The sequence below is a fragment of the Larus michahellis genome, chromosome 16, assembly GCF_964199755.1.
Source record: "Larus michahellis chromosome 16, bLarMic1.1, whole genome shotgun sequence".
Lineage (NCBI taxonomy): Eukaryota > Metazoa > Chordata > Aves > Charadriiformes > Laridae > Larus > Larus michahellis.
Window position 1 is genome coordinate 3,744,200 of NC_133911.1, and position 18,724 is coordinate 3,762,923.

The following is an 18,724-nucleotide window of genomic DNA, read 5'->3' on the forward strand; positions in this document are numbered from 1 at the left end:
TCCTCAAGTTAGTTTGGTATCCGTTACATCTGTGGTAAAACACCTCCAGGAAGATCTACAGGTAGTAACTTCTAGATCTTTTGTTTCTAATGCAGTTCCTTTACAGAGAGGTATTCGTTCTATAATGACATAAATGTCATTGCATAAACTGTCCTTGCAGTGCAGTACCTGTTTTCAGTACCTTCTCTGAGACATGGAACCACTCTAAGATGCTGTTCCACTGTTTTTGCCAACAGTGATGGTGCGTCTGAAGAACAAAGTAGATTGGAACCTTGCTACTAACTCATCAGTTGCTGTTTGAGTGCAGTTTGACTTCATTCTGCTGCCATTCCCTTAACATCTGGATAGCTACTTCTGTGGTACCTAGACAGCTTCAGTTCTGTGTAAAGCAGTGAGTGTAACTAGGAGGCTGTCTTCACTTCTGAATTCTAGAATTTGATTTTTGGGCTGGCATTTCAATTGCGTGTGTGGATCCAAAACCTAATTGTTTCTAATGGATGGAAGTAAGTTGTTTGGTTTTTTTTTGCTTGACTAACATCTGCTGGGGCTGAGGTGTGTCCTAATTTGTTTTACGAAATGATGTATTTTCTTTAATAATAACACTGGTATTTCCACCATTTATTTTTTTTTCTTATTCAGGACAGTTCTCGTGCCTGGAGTTCTTTTGCATTCCATTGTTTATACGTTTTGTCCGTTGCCCTGCTTCAGGTTTGTTTAGTGCTTGTGTTAGTAAGGAACTAGTCGGATGAGGACAGCTGTGTTTCGGATCCATGTAGTCACACAGGATTCTTGCTGTGAGGAGAGGCATTGTTCTGCCCCTTCCCTAGGCAAATTCTGTAAGGAAAAAAAAAACAACCCCTTGTATTGCATTTGCACAATATTTGAATTTGAAACTGCTCATGGGTGTTGATAGTGTCAATCTAGACAAGAATTAAATGGGAAACTCTGCCGTGCACAGAAGGCCAGACAAATGAGATGCCTCTTGTCCATCTCGTGGATTCACCAGCTTGCCTTAAATGTTTCAGCAGTCAGCAAGTGACAAGCCGTCTTTTCTTCAGAAGTGCAAGCTCATAATTTGTAGTTAGAATTATTACTTGAAGTCCTGTGCTTCAAAAAGTATTTTTTTAACATCTCTGAATAATTTACGCTGCTAATTTGCTGCTATTGGTGGCTTGTCTTCCTGTGACTGGGTTGCAATATAAATAGTATACAAGATGATACTTTTTTGCTGCCCAGCAAAGGTCAGATCTCACTTCTTAAAGCAGAAAAACCATGTTTTCCGTGTAAAAATCACATACGCACACACAAAAGGGAGGCTATTGAACTCAAAGCATTCACATCTCATGTTATTGAAAAGGCTTTTCTGGGCCACGAATGAGGATGATTTATTAGGGTGTACTAGGAACCTTTTATTAGTGGTAAAAGCTTTACCCCCACCACCGTTATTTCCCACCTCGGTCGCTCCGCAGAGCCCGCTGCAAGCGAGACCTTGGGCATGGCAGTGGAGGCTCCCCGGTGCTGCGCCGCGTTTCCGTGGCTTTGCCGGGAGATGGCGTAGCGATCCCGCCTGGGGGATGCGGGAAAGCGCCCAACGGAGAGAACCTGCGAAGCGTGGGGTACAGGGGGTTCGCAAAAGGCCACTGAGTGGCCACAAACTCTTGGTCTGTCTCCCCACGCCTGCTCTTTTATCTGCTGGTGTGTTTAGGTTTGTTCTAGCAGCTTTTGTATATTAACCCAATCACCAAGCTTGAGTTTATATTGAATTAGCATTGGGAAATTTTAGATTTAAACCTAAGGAATCTATCATAGGAGTATTCTAGACCTTTATCTGCTATGAAGGGGGGTTTGTGTGTGTCAGGGAATGGTAATGTGCCACCTTCTGTATTGGCTTAAAAAAATCACTATCTCTGCTTTAAGGCTTAGGATTCGGTCAATGTATTTACAATGGGCAACTCTGGGAAAATCCTAGCTTTTGACCTTTTGCCCTTTGGATATTACTCTTAGCGTAGTTAGGTGAGGTCTATCTTGAGTAAAAGGCGACTTGCATAAGTAGAGATTGAAAGATCAAATCACAAGTTTCTTGCCTGACTGTTCAGTTTCCTCTCCAGCTTTACACGCACTTCTTACAGTGTTTGCAAACACTGTATTTGGGTTCTTGCCCACAATTTTGAAATGTAAATGGGGCTGCTTATACTATCTTCCCTACTTCAAAACTTTGCTCGTGCAGAATTGGTATTGTTATATTCTTAACTACTCCCATTATGGTGCTGAGCTCCGACAAGAAAATATTTGTCTTTTCAGTCACTTTGAGATCCTTGGTTTGTTGTAAGTGCAACATTGGCGTATTCCTTTCTTATTTTTTTTCTTTTCTTTTTTTTTTTTTTTTTTTTTTGCAAATGGGGGTTGAATGTTGTTCATGCATTGGCAGGACTCAGGTGTTTGGAACTGCTGCAACTAGGATGTGAAAACAGCAGCAGCAAGGTGTGCAATTTTCTGCAGATAAAACAAATGCTGAATTGAAGGTCGGAGGAGAAGTAATAACTGTGCTGACACTTGTTTCAGCCCAACATAGACAAAAGTATACAGGCAGGATTTAGCTACAGTCAGTTTGTCCTACTGGACCATCAAGTAACTTTGTCATATGCTTGCCAATACAGTTGGGATTCAATTCCCCAAAATCTGAGGTTATAGTCTTGGGATTTGGCTCTTGGGATGGGAAAGGAGATGTTGCAGGCAGACAGCAGACCAAAAAAGCGATTGCCCCATTCCAGCCGTGAATGTCATTTCTTGCCATGGTGTGTGGATCTGTCAAGCTGTTTAGCTGCAATATGACAGATTGTCCTATTAATGTGTCATCAAGTGCACTTTTACAAATTCATGGCTTGTCTACAACTAACCTGAAAAAAGAGGCTTAAGTATGAGAAGGCGCCAAAGAAAGTTAAATATTATTAACAAATAAAGTCTGCCACGTAGTTTTGATGGAATGTGAGCTAGTTGGGGGAGGGGTGATATGCTGTTAACTATTTAGCTTCTGTGTAACTTCCCTTCTTACTCTCCCTCTCTTCTCTTCCCCAAACTCCATTTCTCTCAAAAGATGCTTTTAAAAAAAAAAAATAATCTGTATTCTACTTCCCGATTTTGTGCTCAGATTGTTCATGCCTCAGTTTCCCTGAGCTGTGGGTAATTGAGCTGTTGCTCCTGATCCGCCCTGGCTGCCTTGAGAGTCCAATGAAGGAGTGTGCTGGCGTTATTACTTAGATTACAGAAGGCATGGTAAAGGGATTGTTAAAAGAAAGCGAATCTGTTGCTTGCTGGCTGCATTAAGGCACTTCAAATTATGTGATCTTCAGCCCTTTATCATTCTTGGACTTTCTCATGGTACACTCTCAGATAAATTTTTGCATCACTACAGTTGTAGAAAGAATAGGAATATTTGTTCTAGGTGGTGGGGAACTGACAGATTTGCAGACTGTCCGAGTACTTCAGGGTCTCCCTTATGAAATGCTGGTAGGAGGTGTGTAACCTTTGGTTTTCTGTTATTTTTAATAAACAGCCCGCCCTCCTGTAACGAAATCAGAAAGCCCCTACTGAGCCAGCCTCTAACGAGAGCTAGGGGAAAAAGTTGTATGGAGCACAGCTAACTAGAGTATAAAGCAGGAGTTCTGATGTATCAATGTGTGGTGTGATGCTGAGTGCATATTCCAAGCCACATATTTTTAGCTCTACCACACGCTCATGTACAGTTTTACAAACTTCCCAGAAAAATGGTGATTTCTCTGAGATAATGAAGGGGAGGTACAGAATAGGGCTGAGGGGAGGGAGCAGGGAACGGGCATTGATTTAAATCTGCCTGGCACACGGGCCAGCTCCACTTATCAGTGAGTCTAATAGGAATGTGAAGAGAATAGGCTTGACAGCTCATTAGAATGTGATCCCTCCTCCTTTTTTTTTTTTTTTTTTTCTTTTTTTTCCCCTTTCTTGAAGTTGATGGAAACTCATTCAGGAAAGAAGTACTTATTTGCTGAGGTAAAGCAAAAGCTGAGGAGGGTTTTGCCAGTGTGCAGCTGAGGAAAGGAGCAGTGAGAAAAATCAGACGTGATCTACACTCAGAGGTACCTGAAATCCTGCCTAGTGCGAGGGCAGATGAGGATGAAAAAGACATGAGATTCTACATCCTGACGGCTGCTTGTGGCATCGGGACTTGCTGCTCATCGTCTCATTAAAGAAAAGTGAAGATCAGCCCAGCTAAAACGAGAGAGAAGCTAGACTTGGGAAAACTTTATCTGCTCCTAATGGACCTAGGTACATCTTCAGATTCTTTGCTTCTCCCTGTTCTAACTTTTATGATATGAGAAATTTATTTTCTCCTTAGAAGGCTGAGCACTTGGCTGAGCTGTGATGCTTTCAACCTCTTCAGAAGAGCAGTGGCTGTAGCAACCTTGGGTTGCAGTTCCCCGGCATCCTGAAAGGAAAGGATGAGGACTTGTCACTGAGGAAAGGGAAGTATCGCTCAAGAGAGAATGGACGGAACATATTCAAGCCTGCTTTGAACTGAGCACAATGCTGCAAATGACAGAAAGTGAAATCTCCTGTTGAAGAGGAACAACCTAACCACTCTCCTAATGAGTTCGAGTTGTCAGCTCCGGCCTGAGGAACTGTTGCCCTGAGCAATTTGACTTCTCTAGGTTTCATAGTTGAGTGCATTTTAAACGAGTCCGAAGACTTACTGGGGGGGGGGGGAGCGACACTTCAAGGTGGGTGGCAGGACTTTACAGGGCCCCTTGTATTTATGTAAGCTTCAAGAGGCTGAATGGACTTACCTCTTTCTTCGAGTGAATCCAGATTTTCAAACAAGTTTATCTATACCATTTCCATGTGTCCTGCTTGAACAGAGATCTCTCCAGTAACAAGCGCATCTGTGCATGCTGCTCATTTGACATTGCGTAGCCCAGAGGATCACCTTTAATAGTTCTAACCTTTTTATTTTTTATTTTTTTTAGAGAGAAGTCTGTGTCTGTTCCTGTTATTGGTGGTGAAGGTTTTTGTGCTTGGAGAGTGCCCTTCCTGACTTGGCCCCTCCCTTTGCAAAATGAAGGGGTGCACCTGGGTATTTGTGGCAACTTTACTTTGTCAGCAGTTTTGCCTCTTCAGAGTTATGGCAGCAAAGAGAGAGAGAAAGATGAAGAAAGAACCTAATCAGTATACAGAGCCTTTCAATGCCACCCTCTCAAACAGTGAAGAACTGCACGGGCATCCCAAGGTAGGTGTTTACGTGTTGTCAGTGCTTGGTAGAATTTATTTCTGGCAGTAATGTGATGCTGGTTCCTTTTTCCAATGATTGAGGCAATCTTGCCAAATTCTATTTGATTTTAAAAAGAAATGTTCTCTCTTTTGCCTGTGTGTGATTGATTTTTATAGCTTACCGACGCAAACACTGGAATACTGCAATTTATGATTGTAATTTATTTTAGAATATGCGTGACTGAAGTTCCAGTCCTGCAGTAGCTGATTAAGTGTAAAGACATTTTGGAGTTCTATTGTATGAACACTACCCTGTTCAGAAACTGATCAAAAAAAGGCAAGTGGACTATCGCAGGACAATAGTGATACTGGAATATTAATGTATCTTTTGCAGGCAAACCCTTTACTCCCTGAAACGTTACTTCAAAACTATCTTAGGCATCAGTATAAACACCTGGGCATGCCTGAGCTTCCTCTGCACTGCACCTTCCACCAGAGAGGCTGTGGTGATTGGAAATTACAGATGAGAAATATTTTGCTGGGGTCAGATGATCTGTTTAAGGTGATTGTGGCTCTTGTAGGAAAGGATTCAGGGAGACTACAATGCTGAGAAAGCAGGGAGTCTCCCCTATCACACAGCCCCTTCTCTCTCTCTCTCTCTGCTCACACAAAAATGTCCCTTGTTTCAAATGGAGGTGACCTCTAAAAGATGACTTTGATCACAAGCATTAGGGATGGCAGTCACTATAGCAATAGAGGAACAAACCTGTCAAAAATTGGGGCATGGCAGAAGGGGCAAGTTGGAACAATTGGGCTGACATTCTAAATATCCCATTCAATGCTATTGTGAGAGTAATTGGTTAAGGTTGGGCAAGTCTGGGAAACAGTCCTCTATATAAAAAAGCTGGCTGCTACACTTAAAATTATCATTAGGGGACTGTAAGCAGCGTTTCTTCAACTAATTCTTTGTTGTGTATTGCAGGGCTCTGTCAGGACAGGTTGTATACACGCTAAATTCTTGAGGTGCTTATAATCAATCACTTTCTTCTGCTCCCTTTAGAGCTGCTTCATTCTGTTTTTGCAAAAGGGGCCAGACACATAGCTGGTGCAACTAAACTTCAATCTATTCTGGAATTAATTTGGCTTGATGTGAAATGTATTGGACCGCAAGCACAATATATTCTGATTGCAAAAGCAAGCAGAAACTGGTCCTGGTTAATTCTAATATAGTCGTACATACGTTACTGCTAGAAGAAACACAGTACTCATTCGGAGGCTAGTGGGCATTCATTAAAACAGACATTGTTTGGAAGCTGCAGTTTCTGTGTTGAAATACTTTGCTTTAAAATATCCATGGCAAAAGTTTGGCCGCAGTAAGAGCTGGCAAGTGCAGTGAAGGCAGGTTCTGTTTAATAAGGACTGTACAAAACCAAATCTTTGATGTAAATGCTCGTGAGCTCTGCTTGATATCCACTCCCAAATTTTGCAATGTGAACTTTTCTCCTTGGAATCTATTTGACGTTGAAGTCCAGGCTCCAGTTAAGCATTGCATCTAAATGTCATGGCTTGACTGTATGGTATTTTATATTTATATAGCACCTGCCCAAGCTAAGGGATTATTTTATACATACTATAAACGCAGTGCTTAAGAATTGCCACCATTTCTGGGGTAAATAACAGCACACAAAGCATCACAATTTGTATTCACTAAGAGAAGAAGCAAAGCAATAGTGAAGCTATCCTTACCTTACCTATCAAGCTAAAGGAAGGTGGAAGGCGGTTCTCTGAGGAAGACCCATCTCTCTGAGCCTTGAAGGTACTTCTGTGAGCAGTTTTGTTTCATGAAAGGATGCTCTGCACAGGAAAGTGGAACAACAGCAGTGTCCCATTTCGTTTCCCTACAGCACATAACAGGAAAGATGGAACTTTTTTTGGCCTTGTACAGTAAAAATTAAGGCTGTGTTTACCTTGGAAGAGTCTGTGGCCAGCTGGTAGGTTTATCAAAGCAGAAGGAGCAGGGAATGGACTATTAGTTGAGAGCAGTGATTTTTATTCATACTGTTGAAAAGGTACTTTCTTTCTAATTAAGCAAAACAATTTGGGACAAATTTCTCTTGGGAATTCTTTTCAAATAGGAGTGGAGAAAGCTCCCCTTTAGCATTCATAATGCATGTGGTGAAACATCTACCTTAAAACAGGGAAGCATAAGTCTCAAATCTCCTGATAAACATGGTATTTCCAAGGAAATAGTAAGTGTGTTGGATTTTTTTATTTTTTAAAAAATTTCCTTCAGTCTGATCTTTGCTGAGTTGCTGTCCACGTGATGTGCTTGCCAAGCGCATGAGAGTTTTTTTTCTCTGACACGGATGGACTAAGAGAGAGAGCAGAGCATGACTGATGGATACAGAGGTTTTAATTTACTGGACCTTCTTACTTGGACCGTATGTGGCTGAGTACCAGCAGCTGCCACTTGCCAGGCTTGCCTTCCCTTTTCCAGGCATAGATCTTGTCTTGTGAGATGTGATATTCTATGATTCTATATGATTCTGTGATATTATACTAACAGGGGTTCAGCAGTAGTAGCTTGTCCAGTGGTTATATAGGGTTGACACTGATCAGGAGTTACCATTTGATACCTGAGTAGAGGACGTAAAGATGGAATCAGGCTCTCAGTGCCCACTTAAAGGGCAAGAGGCAGTGGGTACAAGTTAAAATACAGGAAATTCCATTTAAACATAAGAAAAAAAGCTTCTTTACTGTGAGGATGGTCGGACACTGGAACAGGCTGGACAGGCTGTGGAGTCTCCATCCTTGGAGACAGTCAAAACCTGACTGCGCGTGGTCCAGATTAACCTGCTGCATTTCACCTGCTTAGAGCAGGGGGTGTTGAACTAGATAATCTGTGGCTGTCCTTTCCAGCTTCAGCTGTTCTGTGAGCTGCTTTTGGGGGTAGCTCAGCTAAGCAACTCAAAGGCAGCATCCTTACCTGGGGAAAATTGTTGACTCCAGCATCACAGAGAAATATCAAGGATGATTTGAAGCCAACGGGATTTTACATTCAGTAGAATTTCTGCAAGAAATAGTGTAATATTTTTAATATTACCCACTTCATTAAAAGTGGGTATTATTTTTATTTAAAGTTACCCGTTAAAATTTCAAGGAGTCCTTGAAGTTTTTCCTTTGTGATCCGTCTCTGTCAAATATCTAGGGCTAAGTCTACCTGGTTTATTACTTAAATCTCCCTGAATGACTTCTTTGGAGCCTTTTGCTTCCAATTGAAAAAAGCGGCTGGTTCAATGATACTGCACAAATTGCAGTCCTCCTCTGTAAAGAGGTTTCAGTCGTAGCCTGAAGTGTGTGATTGCATGTGTAATTGAGAAAAGTATTTTTGGGCCTGACAAGTATTAAAGCCGTGGGAGAGACTGGACTGTGACCTGTCTGTAGTAGGAGATGTTATCGTTTATGTTTCGTATCTGTCATCGTTGTCAGTCTAGCTCTGGCATATTATGAATGAGAAGGGTTATAACAACACGCTTCCTAGCCATTCCTTGTGGCCGGTGTAAAATAACATTGGATTCATACATCTGACTCAGCGTATCAAATAGTTCAGGGCTTGGTCTCATTTCTCAGAGCTGTTTAAAGGATGCACTCCTACATCAGATGTGGTTGTGTGTGCTAGATGCGTTGTGCTGTACCTGTTCTGGTGGTGCTGCTCGGTTCCTTACCTTGTTGTGGCATCCCTACAGAGAGAACTTCACTGGCACATCCAGGGGTGGCACGGCTTAACAGCACAGCTAACACAGCAACAAACAGCATGTCGTTTTCTCACGTGGAGTAGCTCTTGCTCATATGAACCGTTCCGTTAGATTAATTAAATTCATCACGGGTGTGACTGCTGAAGGCAGTTTGTGGAGGGGAGAAGCTTTCTGACATAGCCCTTTAGAGGGGTGAAGAATAGTTTTTCAATCACAAAACACAGTGGGAATTTAGGTAGGAATTCCATTTTGGATTTGGCTAAGATACCAAACCTAACGCTTCTGCTCTAGGGAAAATTCTTGAGAGATCTGTAAAAACCACAAGTGGTCAGGATCTTGGTTTTACATCTCATTAATAACCAAGAGTGTGTATAACCGTAAGTTATTACCAGCTGACATAAGATTTTTCATGCTAAAAAAAAAAAAGAGTGGTCTGTCACTTTTTAACATGTTCCAAGTAAAATACACTACTGAAATAAATAATTTGCTCCTAATTTCATAATGAAGCTGCCAATACTTTTGCTGGTGTAAATCAGGTGTAACAGAAATTTGTGGATTAAGATAACTGAAATGCTTAAGTCAATTATCTGTCTGGCAACTGCTTAACTATTAAGCAAAGAAGTCTTAAATATAATTCCCTCAGAGATGGACAAATACATAGATAACTGTTCGAGCAAAACTTTGTAGGGCAGTAACTTCAGGGCGTGAAGACTGCAGACTGGAATGGTTGGGTATATGTTCTTGGACACACATCTCTAAATAATTGCAGGTGGAAAGGGTGCTGTCCGCTCACAAAATTGTAATCTTTTCATGCTTCTACATCCTCTCCCATCCTGAGAAATACTTAGGTGTGCCTGGGAACACTTTAAGATGCTTTTAGGTGTACAGACTTGCTCACAGGCAGCGTTGACTTTTTTCTTCTAATCATCCAGACTCTGAAACTGCTTTTGTCCATTTGACTTTGTTTTTTAGCAGAGATGCAGACTGGATCCCACTATCCTTGAATTTCAGGAAAGTTCAGATACAGTTCAGAAATTTCTCAGGATCCAAACTCTGCTACTTGCCTGTAGATTTCTGCTAGTAGTTCCTTCCATGCTGGCTGCATCTTGGCCGGGGACTGTGTGTGTCTCTGAGCAGTGCGTGCTGTTCTGGGAGTTAGAGCCAGAAAGAACCGCAGGTTCTGCTTGTGTACAGCAGCCTAAATTACAGCTTAATTTGGTTTTTATTGTTAGGGACAGAGTGGGCTAGTTTCTCATCAGTGTCATAAACTGGTTCTGAAGTGATAGGTACCGTTGTATTCGGATTCCAAAGTAATCTTAAAAGACCCGATTGAAAGTTCATTAAAAATTGCTGGCAAGGCTTCTGTTGATTTTGGAGGTACTGTTTCAAGTGTTAAGGAGTAAGCCTGATTTCACTGCAGTTAACGTGAGGATTCCTCCTGACTCCTGTAGGTTAGCTTCGCTCTGTAAACAGCACCCCAGGAGGGACAAGTCCCCTTTGCTGGGATTCCAAGGCTGTTCTCAGACTGATACCTGAGTTGGCTGCAAGGTCTCTCTGGCTGCTGGAGGCTGCTGCTGCCAAGAAAAATAGAGGCTTGCATGCTTATTGCTGGGATTGCTCATGCATGCCATAGTAATTAAATAATAATACCACAAGGATGGAACATTCATTTTAACTGTCAATCATCCTTGTGCTGGAGAAACTGGGGAGTGCCATGACTGTCTTGTAGAGGGATTTGTAATTTAAGTAAGCCACTGGAGAGGTATGGGATTTTTTTTAATTTTTTTTTTTTTTTTTAAAAACTTCAGGAGCTTTTCATTTATTTTTCTGGGATGTGCCATCTGGATTTCTTTTTTCTCCCTGACAAGATGTCTGCTCTGGCCTGTTTCTTCACAGCTGGAGCTCCAGAAAGGCTGAGGACATCTGTTTGTCTTCACAGTTCATGGTCAGAGTCTGCCCATGATTGCTGGCTTCTGCTTTTAGCTGGCCTGTTTCCTCATTTTTGCAGTGGAGGGGAGTTTATGCCTGTCTTGCAGCCTGGTGGAGACCAGGAATATTTGAATCGTCTCTTCCACATCTGCAGCAAATGCTGCATCCCGGTTCCTAAGACTCTGTTCTTGTGTTTGCCGTGTTCTGGAGACTGCACTTCTGAGTTCCTGCCAGCCCTTGTTGAAGGATGAACTGATTTTATTTTCCTTTTCTCTGCAACCCAGCTGTTCTTTTGCTGGCTTCTGTTACAGCACTGAGGGAATACTCCATCCTGCCTGAGTTGGGTGCTTCTATTAATAAGTTGCTTCCTTCTGTTTTGTGAACTGCCCTGAAGCTTTACCGCAGACCTGTCCGTCCCAGTCGCTGGGACAAAAAGATATCTCCTTCCTTTGGGCAGAGCACGGGTAGGCTTTTGCCTGCTTTACATTTATGAACTATAATATATAATATAGTAATGTTATAAAATATAATATAATGCTCATAAACACAGTCCTCTGCAGGTGTGACCTTGTGTGTGGTGATGCTGCACCCATCTGTTTGCAGATGAAGTTGTGTAGGAAAGAACTATCTTCTCCTGTCAGAAACCATTAAATCCCCATGACACTGATAAATATATTTCATGTTTGTTGTAGAAATAAGCTGCACCTTGTGTGCTGTTCTAAGGGCTTTTGCAAACTTTATGAATGTTTGCCTCTGGACTTTTTGTTTACATGTTACAATAGATGGGGAGCTTTGTACCAAAGGACCTTCTCGGCCTGTCTTTGACTTCTTTCTTATGCTTCACAAAAATCTGCAGTCAAGCAAATCTGTGAGAAGATGATAACGTTTTAGTGAGGTGACTAACCTCACAATACACGGGATTTCCTATGGTGCTCCATTTACGTTACTTTCCAGTGAAATTTTGGAAAGTTATTTAAGTCCTGGGTGTGGTAAGTAAAAAAAGCAAATAATAATTTAGCTAAAACAACTACTAGAACCCCTTGACTAAACACACAATTGACAGCTGACTGTAAATATGTTTCTAAACATAAAAAGCCTGTTCAAGACTGATTTTGATACAGAAATAATAGATGGTTATGAATAGCTTTCCTTGCTCTTGTTTGCGATGCATGCTAAATTTGAAGTACTGGGGGGAGTGTGCACAACCATAACTCCGTCTCTGATTAATTACAGTAGAGCGCATGAACGATATGGCGAAATGTCTCGGTATATCCTTGCTTAAAGCACAGATGCCAGCTACTCTGCAGCCATCCATCTGGAGGGGAGGATAAGTGGACTGCCTGAATAGAGCAATTCAATAGGAGTAGATCTTTCAGTGGGTTGCGTCTGAGCAGTAAATCACCTAAGATTATTTGCTGAATAGAGAAGATAGATTTGGCTTCGCAGAGTTTGAGATGTATGTTTAATGAATACCCTTGCTCAGCTCGCAACACATCTGATTTCTGGGGAGCTGCTCATAGGCTGCTGGTTTGTAAATCATCTGTTGTCTGAAGCTGTTTGAAATAAATAGTTGTGATCACGTCAGTTCCGAAATCTATGGACAAGTGCCTCGTACTACACCCATGTGCCTGGATGCATGCCGGAGAGAGAGCTTTCCAGGCTCTGCATCAGCTTAGAAGCACCAACATTCCTTGCAACCTCAAGCTGGAACTCCAGCAGACTTCTAAGATTCAATTTTGAAACAATTTATGCTGCATGGATTTTTCATAGCAGATCACACAGACTGTGCTCCTTCCTCCTCAAAATGGGCTTGCCCTGATATTTCTAGCTAAAATTTGCAATCCTCTGTCCAATTCCTGTTGCTCTTAGATGGTGACGTATATTAAGGTTATTGGTAGAGCGTCAGCTCTGCCTGCACCCTAAAGGTTAATCGTTTTCTACATGCTTCTGCAGACTGAGGAAAGTGAATCTATGCTTATAAGTGGTACTAGAAATGTTATTAAAACTCAATATTGTTCTCTGAGAAGTGGCAAGTGCTTTAGGGAGCCAAGTGAGACAGGTAATGAGTAAATGTAGATGTGTTTGCTAACTTCGTTGCGTTAGAAGCACCTTGCAAAGTCACTGTTCCTGTTAAGGCCACGGTGCGTAGAGCTCTAGTGTCTGAGCTGGGGCAGAACTGTCAGGTGCTGTCAGACTAGCAGGGCCTTAATACCCAGAGGCAAACACTTTTAGATCTGAAAAAAGCACTGTTAACTGACTTTGCTTCTATACTTTTTCTACATCCATCTTGGTTTCTTCCTCCTAAATGGTGATAAATCAATATTGATTTACCTAAGTTTGTAATGGTCTAGGAATCATTCCAAATGTCATCCAACCCGCTGCTGCCTTGTATTGCTTTCCTGCTGGAATTCTGATCTGTACCCGTTCTGTCTCACCAGGAGAGAAAAAAACAGTTTTTTTGAATGAATTCAAACGTTTACAATAGGCATACAGTGGTGGTGGGGTTTTGTTTGTTTGTTTTAAAGATTTTAAGTGCTCATTGCAGTTTTTCCTCTCCTGTTTCTTCATTAATGGATCTGAATTCTTAAGCACGGTTCGTGAAACTTTGGGAAGGCTTGTGCTTTTATGCTCACTGCGATGGACATTTGGGAGGCTGCTGTGTCAACAGATTGGAACCTCCATAGTCAACAGTTAGTCGCTCTTGATAAGAGCGTGGCAGGGTATTGGTAACCAATGATTTCTGGTGCCTTTTTTTAATTTGCAGTTAGAAGTTCATTCCTAGCCTAGGAGAAAAACAACGGGTATGGCTTTTTGATCACTTACTTCTGGTTGTCTCTGGGAGGTATCTAATGGGAGCGAGGGAGTCCAATAGGAAGTGGACCCAAATTTGTAACGACAGATCCTCCCTTCTGTCCAGACTTCGTTTAGAAAGGATCCAGAACTGGCACTGTAATGTCAAACCTTCTCTAGATAATTTCTTTATGGCTGCAATATACTTGCAGAACATAGGAATGGGCAAGGTAGTTAGATTTGCCAATGGACATTTATTCTGTGATCAGACATGGACTTGGTTTTTCATTGTGAATTGGTTTGTGCTTTTTTTCCTGTGTGCGCGTTTGTCACTCTACAGCCTGTGATTTGAAAGTTATGGAGCATTTCAAGGTTTTCTGTAGGTTTTAATCTCGCTGTATTGCTTGATTGATGCAACTGATAAATGTCAGGTGCCAGTGGTGAACAATCTCTGGCATCTGGGCAGGTTTTCTGTGGCACATATTAGGACTGTCAGAGGGCTGAGAGTCTCAGCAGCTTGAGAAAGGTCTCCGAGAAAGGTCTCTGAGCCCAGCTCTCGGCTCTTACTGATTTCTTAAGCAAAGGGAGCTGGGAGGCCCTGCAGGTGATAGCATATTAAGTTATGAGAAGGAATTTTGATGGTTTAAGGACAGCATCTTCTGATTTTTGGGACGTTTCTCCTGGCAAGCTTAGTCTGTTACTTACGAAGAAAAAAATCCCACTCTAATGAGACTCTTTGAAAGGCTGGTGTCTGTTCTGTGTCAGAACTCAGATTGAACTACTGTCCTGCATTTGCAGTGCTCCTGTAAACGAAGACAAAATGTGGCGTGGTACTGGATAATCCAAACTGAATTGCTTGGTACAGAAGTGTGAAGTCCCTTTTTATCCCACCTTCGATGTGCTGCCGAATGCAGTGCGTTTGGATCAAGGATATGGTTTAGGCAGCAGACAACAGTCTGGTGCGGAAACTTTGCATTCTCTGAATCCATGTAGTGGCTGAAGAGATACAGCGATACCAGTCTTTGTTCTTGTTTCTCTTTAGATCCTAGAATCTCCAGATCCTCGAATCACAGACCCACGGCGGACCTGGATATCCTTTGTTCACCGCCCAGATGATGGCAATACCTCTAAAAGGAGATGCAAAGGGAAAGACAAGAAATTAGTAGGTTATTGCTAGATTGCCGTCAGCTAATAAACGTGCACTGTGCCTTCCCTTCCTACTGTTGCTATGCAAGGTGTTTTGTACGCTCCAGCTTTTGCCTTCCCACTCCAGAGGGTGCTGCATTTTCATTTGTTTGAGTTTAATTTCCCAAAGTATTCTGGAGGAGTTTGAGACAGTAAGTGCTATATTCTTTTGTAAGATAAGGTATCTGAATTCCACTGTCAACGTTAATTTTTGTTTAAACCAGACATTTCTTGGACTGAGCCTTTTTTGGTTTTTTACTGCTCAGTAGGAATAAAATTAACATTTTTTTTCTTCCACAAGATAAAGTCCAGGTATCTCAAAGGATATATTAATCCTTTTTAGGATTAATAAAGGATATATTAATCCTATTAAAAGGATAAAGGTGTGGACAAGTCATTTATTTCAAATTAATGAATAATTGATCATCTGCTGAGTGACGCTTGATCACGTGTGCACTTTTAATCTGCCGCTCAGTCAGTCTTGAACACTTTTAACGATTTCCTTTCCTTTCTCAGTGAGCTGATAGGCAGGAGTACTTCCATGCAGGTTTACTGCAGTTTAGTTGAGGAAACAGGAACTCCCTGGGAACAATATACATCAAAATAGCATTGATAACACCGTTGCATGTTCGTACTACTAGTTTAAAGCTCTAATGTGTGCGGGGGTAACATTTACAGCTGTTTTGGATCTGTTTAATTTTTTTTCTGGGAGCTCTACTGTCGCACCAGACATTCATTTATGTGATTATTATGTCTGAGCAATATACCTTGTTAATGTAAAGTGTGGCGAACAGGCAGAATAAGAAGCTTAAAAGCTAGTAAGTTACTTTGGTGATAGGAGAAGATACAGAAGCAACAAACTTAGTCTTGTGCCTGTTGTGCTTCCCACTGTATATATGCACTTGAAGAACCAGTTTGTGTTTACCTGAGCAAAGTTTATCCTCCCACATAAAGACGTGAGTAAATTCCAAGTGCCGGAATTCCCAGCTGGCCAGAGAGTCAGTTTAAGATTTACTGCACCAGGCCTGTAGTTCAACTGATAGCGGAGGGGCTGCTCACGTGGCTGACAGCCCTGTAGAACTGGCTCATGGCTGAGAGAACTTCTGGTCTGTCGGTGCAATTGCCTGGTTCTAATTCACATATTTTTCTTTGGTTACTTCCTCAGCGTGGCCTTGTTGGGCCCCCAGGACCTCCTGGCCCCCAGGGACCTCCAGGAGCACCTGGTGCTGAAGTCACCCGGGAAGTCCTTTTGCAGGAGTTTAAGGAGATATTAAAAGGTAAAGACTGTAAGAGCTTTGTGCTTTTGTGATCTTATTTTGGTAAGCACCATGGCAAATAAAGAACTGGCTTTGCAAATGTTTGCCTCAAAGCATTCCCCTATCTGGCAATTGAAAATTTGAGAAAATGTTTCCCCAATGCTGCTTAGTTTGAGTTGAAGAGTTGAGTGCAGAAGTCTAATTCCACAACTAATGGCTTCATAGACCAGGCTCTTAAACTAAGCCTTTATTTTCCTATACTTTTTCTTTTCTCCTCAGAAGCCATTGAGCGTCGAGCATCCCTGGCTATTTCAGCCCATCCTAGCCAGCTGCCTCCGCTCCTGCTCTCCTTGGAGGAAGTTTCACCGCACAGACGCGTAGAGGAGGCATTCCATTGCAAGCTAAAAGGACAAGTCATTGTAGATAAGAAGACCCTGGTAGAACTTCAGAACTTCCAGTCGGTGAGAAGGGATTACAGACTGAACCTGTGCAACACCACAACAGCCATTGTGCGTAGATCAGCTATAGTTCCCCTAGTCTGCAAAGCTGCTGGGTGGCTCTGTAGATAAAGGCGCTTCCTGAAAGGGCAGACTAATCCCAGAAGCTCGTCTCAGGCGCGGATGCTGTGAAGTAGGATCTCATATGGTGATTTCAGCACTGAAGCTCCACTGCAGTAAGACGGATGTTTAGCTTTGAGTCCTCTCCTTCCTGACAAACCCAAGAGGCAGACTTTCTTCCTCTCTTGCAGCCCAACTGAATCTCATTACTGTTCTTACTGAAGTTCTAACAGGTCTGTGCAAGAGAGGGCTGTCTCACAGGTCCAAACAACAGTCTTTTTATTTCAGTTAATGATGGAGAAAGACTTGTCCATGTTTGGCATTAGTCTGAAGGATCTGTTCTTTTTTTTTCAGTGCACACCCTCTTTAATTCCAGACTAACGTTCAGATGTAGAAAAATGTAAGAGGCAGACAGAAGCCATTGGTTATAGATTTGTGAGCCCAAGTAAGAGCTGTCATTTTGTTGGGTGGGCTAGTCCTGATGCTCAAACTCTTTACATAATGTTTTATAGCAGATGAATAAATGTTACCTATATAACTTCATTATAGACATGTTATAATGACATGTTATATAAAGCACACCATCATGGGATGCTCTAGGTCATTATAAGCATGGTTACAAGCCAGGTGTTGAATTTTATATTGAAACTTCTACTAACCATTTCTGAAACAGTTGCAAATAGGATCTGGATTTGAAGTATAAATGATAAGGAAAGTAATAGCTAAAAACAAATAGTTACTTGGTAATTGAGGAGACTTATTTTAGACTTTGGAGTCACAAAGACTGCCTAGTAGCATAGGGCCTTCAGGTACATTGTTGGTTTTGTGATGTGACAGCAAGAGTTTGAAGAGCGTGAACAGGGAATATGGCTTTCCATCAGCAGGGTTTGCTAACACTGTTCATGTAGTAAGGTGCTGAGCTTTCTTCCCAGCTGCACCAAGTCCCATTTCTAAATAATCCTGTCCAGCAGATCCTTTCCTATGGAGTAGTTTTGCTGCTAGGACTTCTTGGAGCTACAGGACTAGAGGCAGCGGTTATGTGCTAAACAGGGTGCTTTCCTGGATCTTTCCCAAATACACTTGTGGAAGCCTGGTTTGACAGCACTGTGGGTGCTGGCACAGAGGCAAGATTGTACTTGAAGTGTGGGCAGGGCTAGAGAGATCTGCTGCCTCATTAATTAGGAGGGAAAATGTGAATAAAGACATCTCAGCAATCAGTGCGTAGGCTGATGCTTCCCATGCTTTGTTATCATATGCCTAGCTTCTTTCTAATTGCTTCTGGCCCTGCAGCTGATGTGGGAGGGCTGGCAGGCCTCTGGATGCCAGCCTTTCATTTCAGCTTTGGGACGAGAAGTGTCTGGTTTTAGCTTGTGCTCTGATATAGGGGAATTTAGCAGGGAGTGAGACAGTGGATGCTCTTGCAAAGATGAAAACATTGTCTTTAAACAGTCCAAGGGGGAAAAGAGAGGGAGAATTCCCCTCCCTCCATTCTATCAGTTTAATAGCGTGAAGAAGCCAACGGTTTGATACTTCTCAGTGAGATGATAGGGATTGGCTCTAATTCCTGGGTGTGGACCTTACCCAGAGCATTTTGAGATAGTGGAAAGAAGCTGTGCTGAAGCTGCCTGTCACTTCTATACTCTGTCATTTGAGTATGGTGTCTAAGGCACTCTGACCTTGAGTATTGAGAGAGCATGATGGTTTTCTCATTCTTCCATACTAAATTTCCTCCAAGAACATTCCCTCCTTCTCTTTCTCTTGGTCTCACAATTTCCTTAGTATCTGGAATGAAACACGTGATACTCCTTTCCCCACACCTCTCTCTTCCTCCTATATCTCATGCTTTGAGGTTTCTAAAAGCTTTCAGCAAGGTACTTTACACAGTGAGAACTGAAGTAACTGCAGCCTCTGACCATGGAAGTGGGATTTATCTGGGGCTCAGGAACATCACTGGCATCAGATCATTTAAAGCTAAGGTGTGCTTTTCATGGTGAAAGATCACATCTCAATT

The 18,724-nt window shown here is 42.1% G+C and overlaps 1 protein-coding gene across 3 annotated transcripts in view; it reads left to right on the plus strand.

The window, feature by feature from the left end:
- The first annotated feature begins 241 nt into the window (after nucleotides 1–241).
- The window catches only part of C1QTNF12 (C1q and TNF related 12), a 28,797-nt gene continuing 10,314 nt past the window's right edge, over nucleotides 242–18,724 (plus strand). Inside the window, exons 1-6 of one of the 3 annotated variants that reach the window (XM_074609559.1) lie at nucleotides 242–503; nucleotides 3,985–4,693; nucleotides 5,001–5,260; nucleotides 14,758–14,877; nucleotides 16,066–16,177; nucleotides 16,436–16,665. In XM_074609559.1, coding sequence (XP_074465660.1) covers nucleotides 5,090–5,260; nucleotides 14,758–14,877; nucleotides 16,066–16,177; nucleotides 16,436–16,665 — 633 coding nt within the window. In that variant the 5' untranslated portion in view covers nucleotides 242–503; nucleotides 3,985–4,693; nucleotides 5,001–5,089. Of the gene's footprint in view, nucleotides 4,694–5,000; nucleotides 5,261–14,757; nucleotides 14,878–16,065; nucleotides 16,178–16,435; nucleotides 16,666–18,724 lie in introns of all 3 variants that reach the window. The other 2 variants (XM_074609560.1, XM_074609558.1) reach the window with 2 other exon arrangements.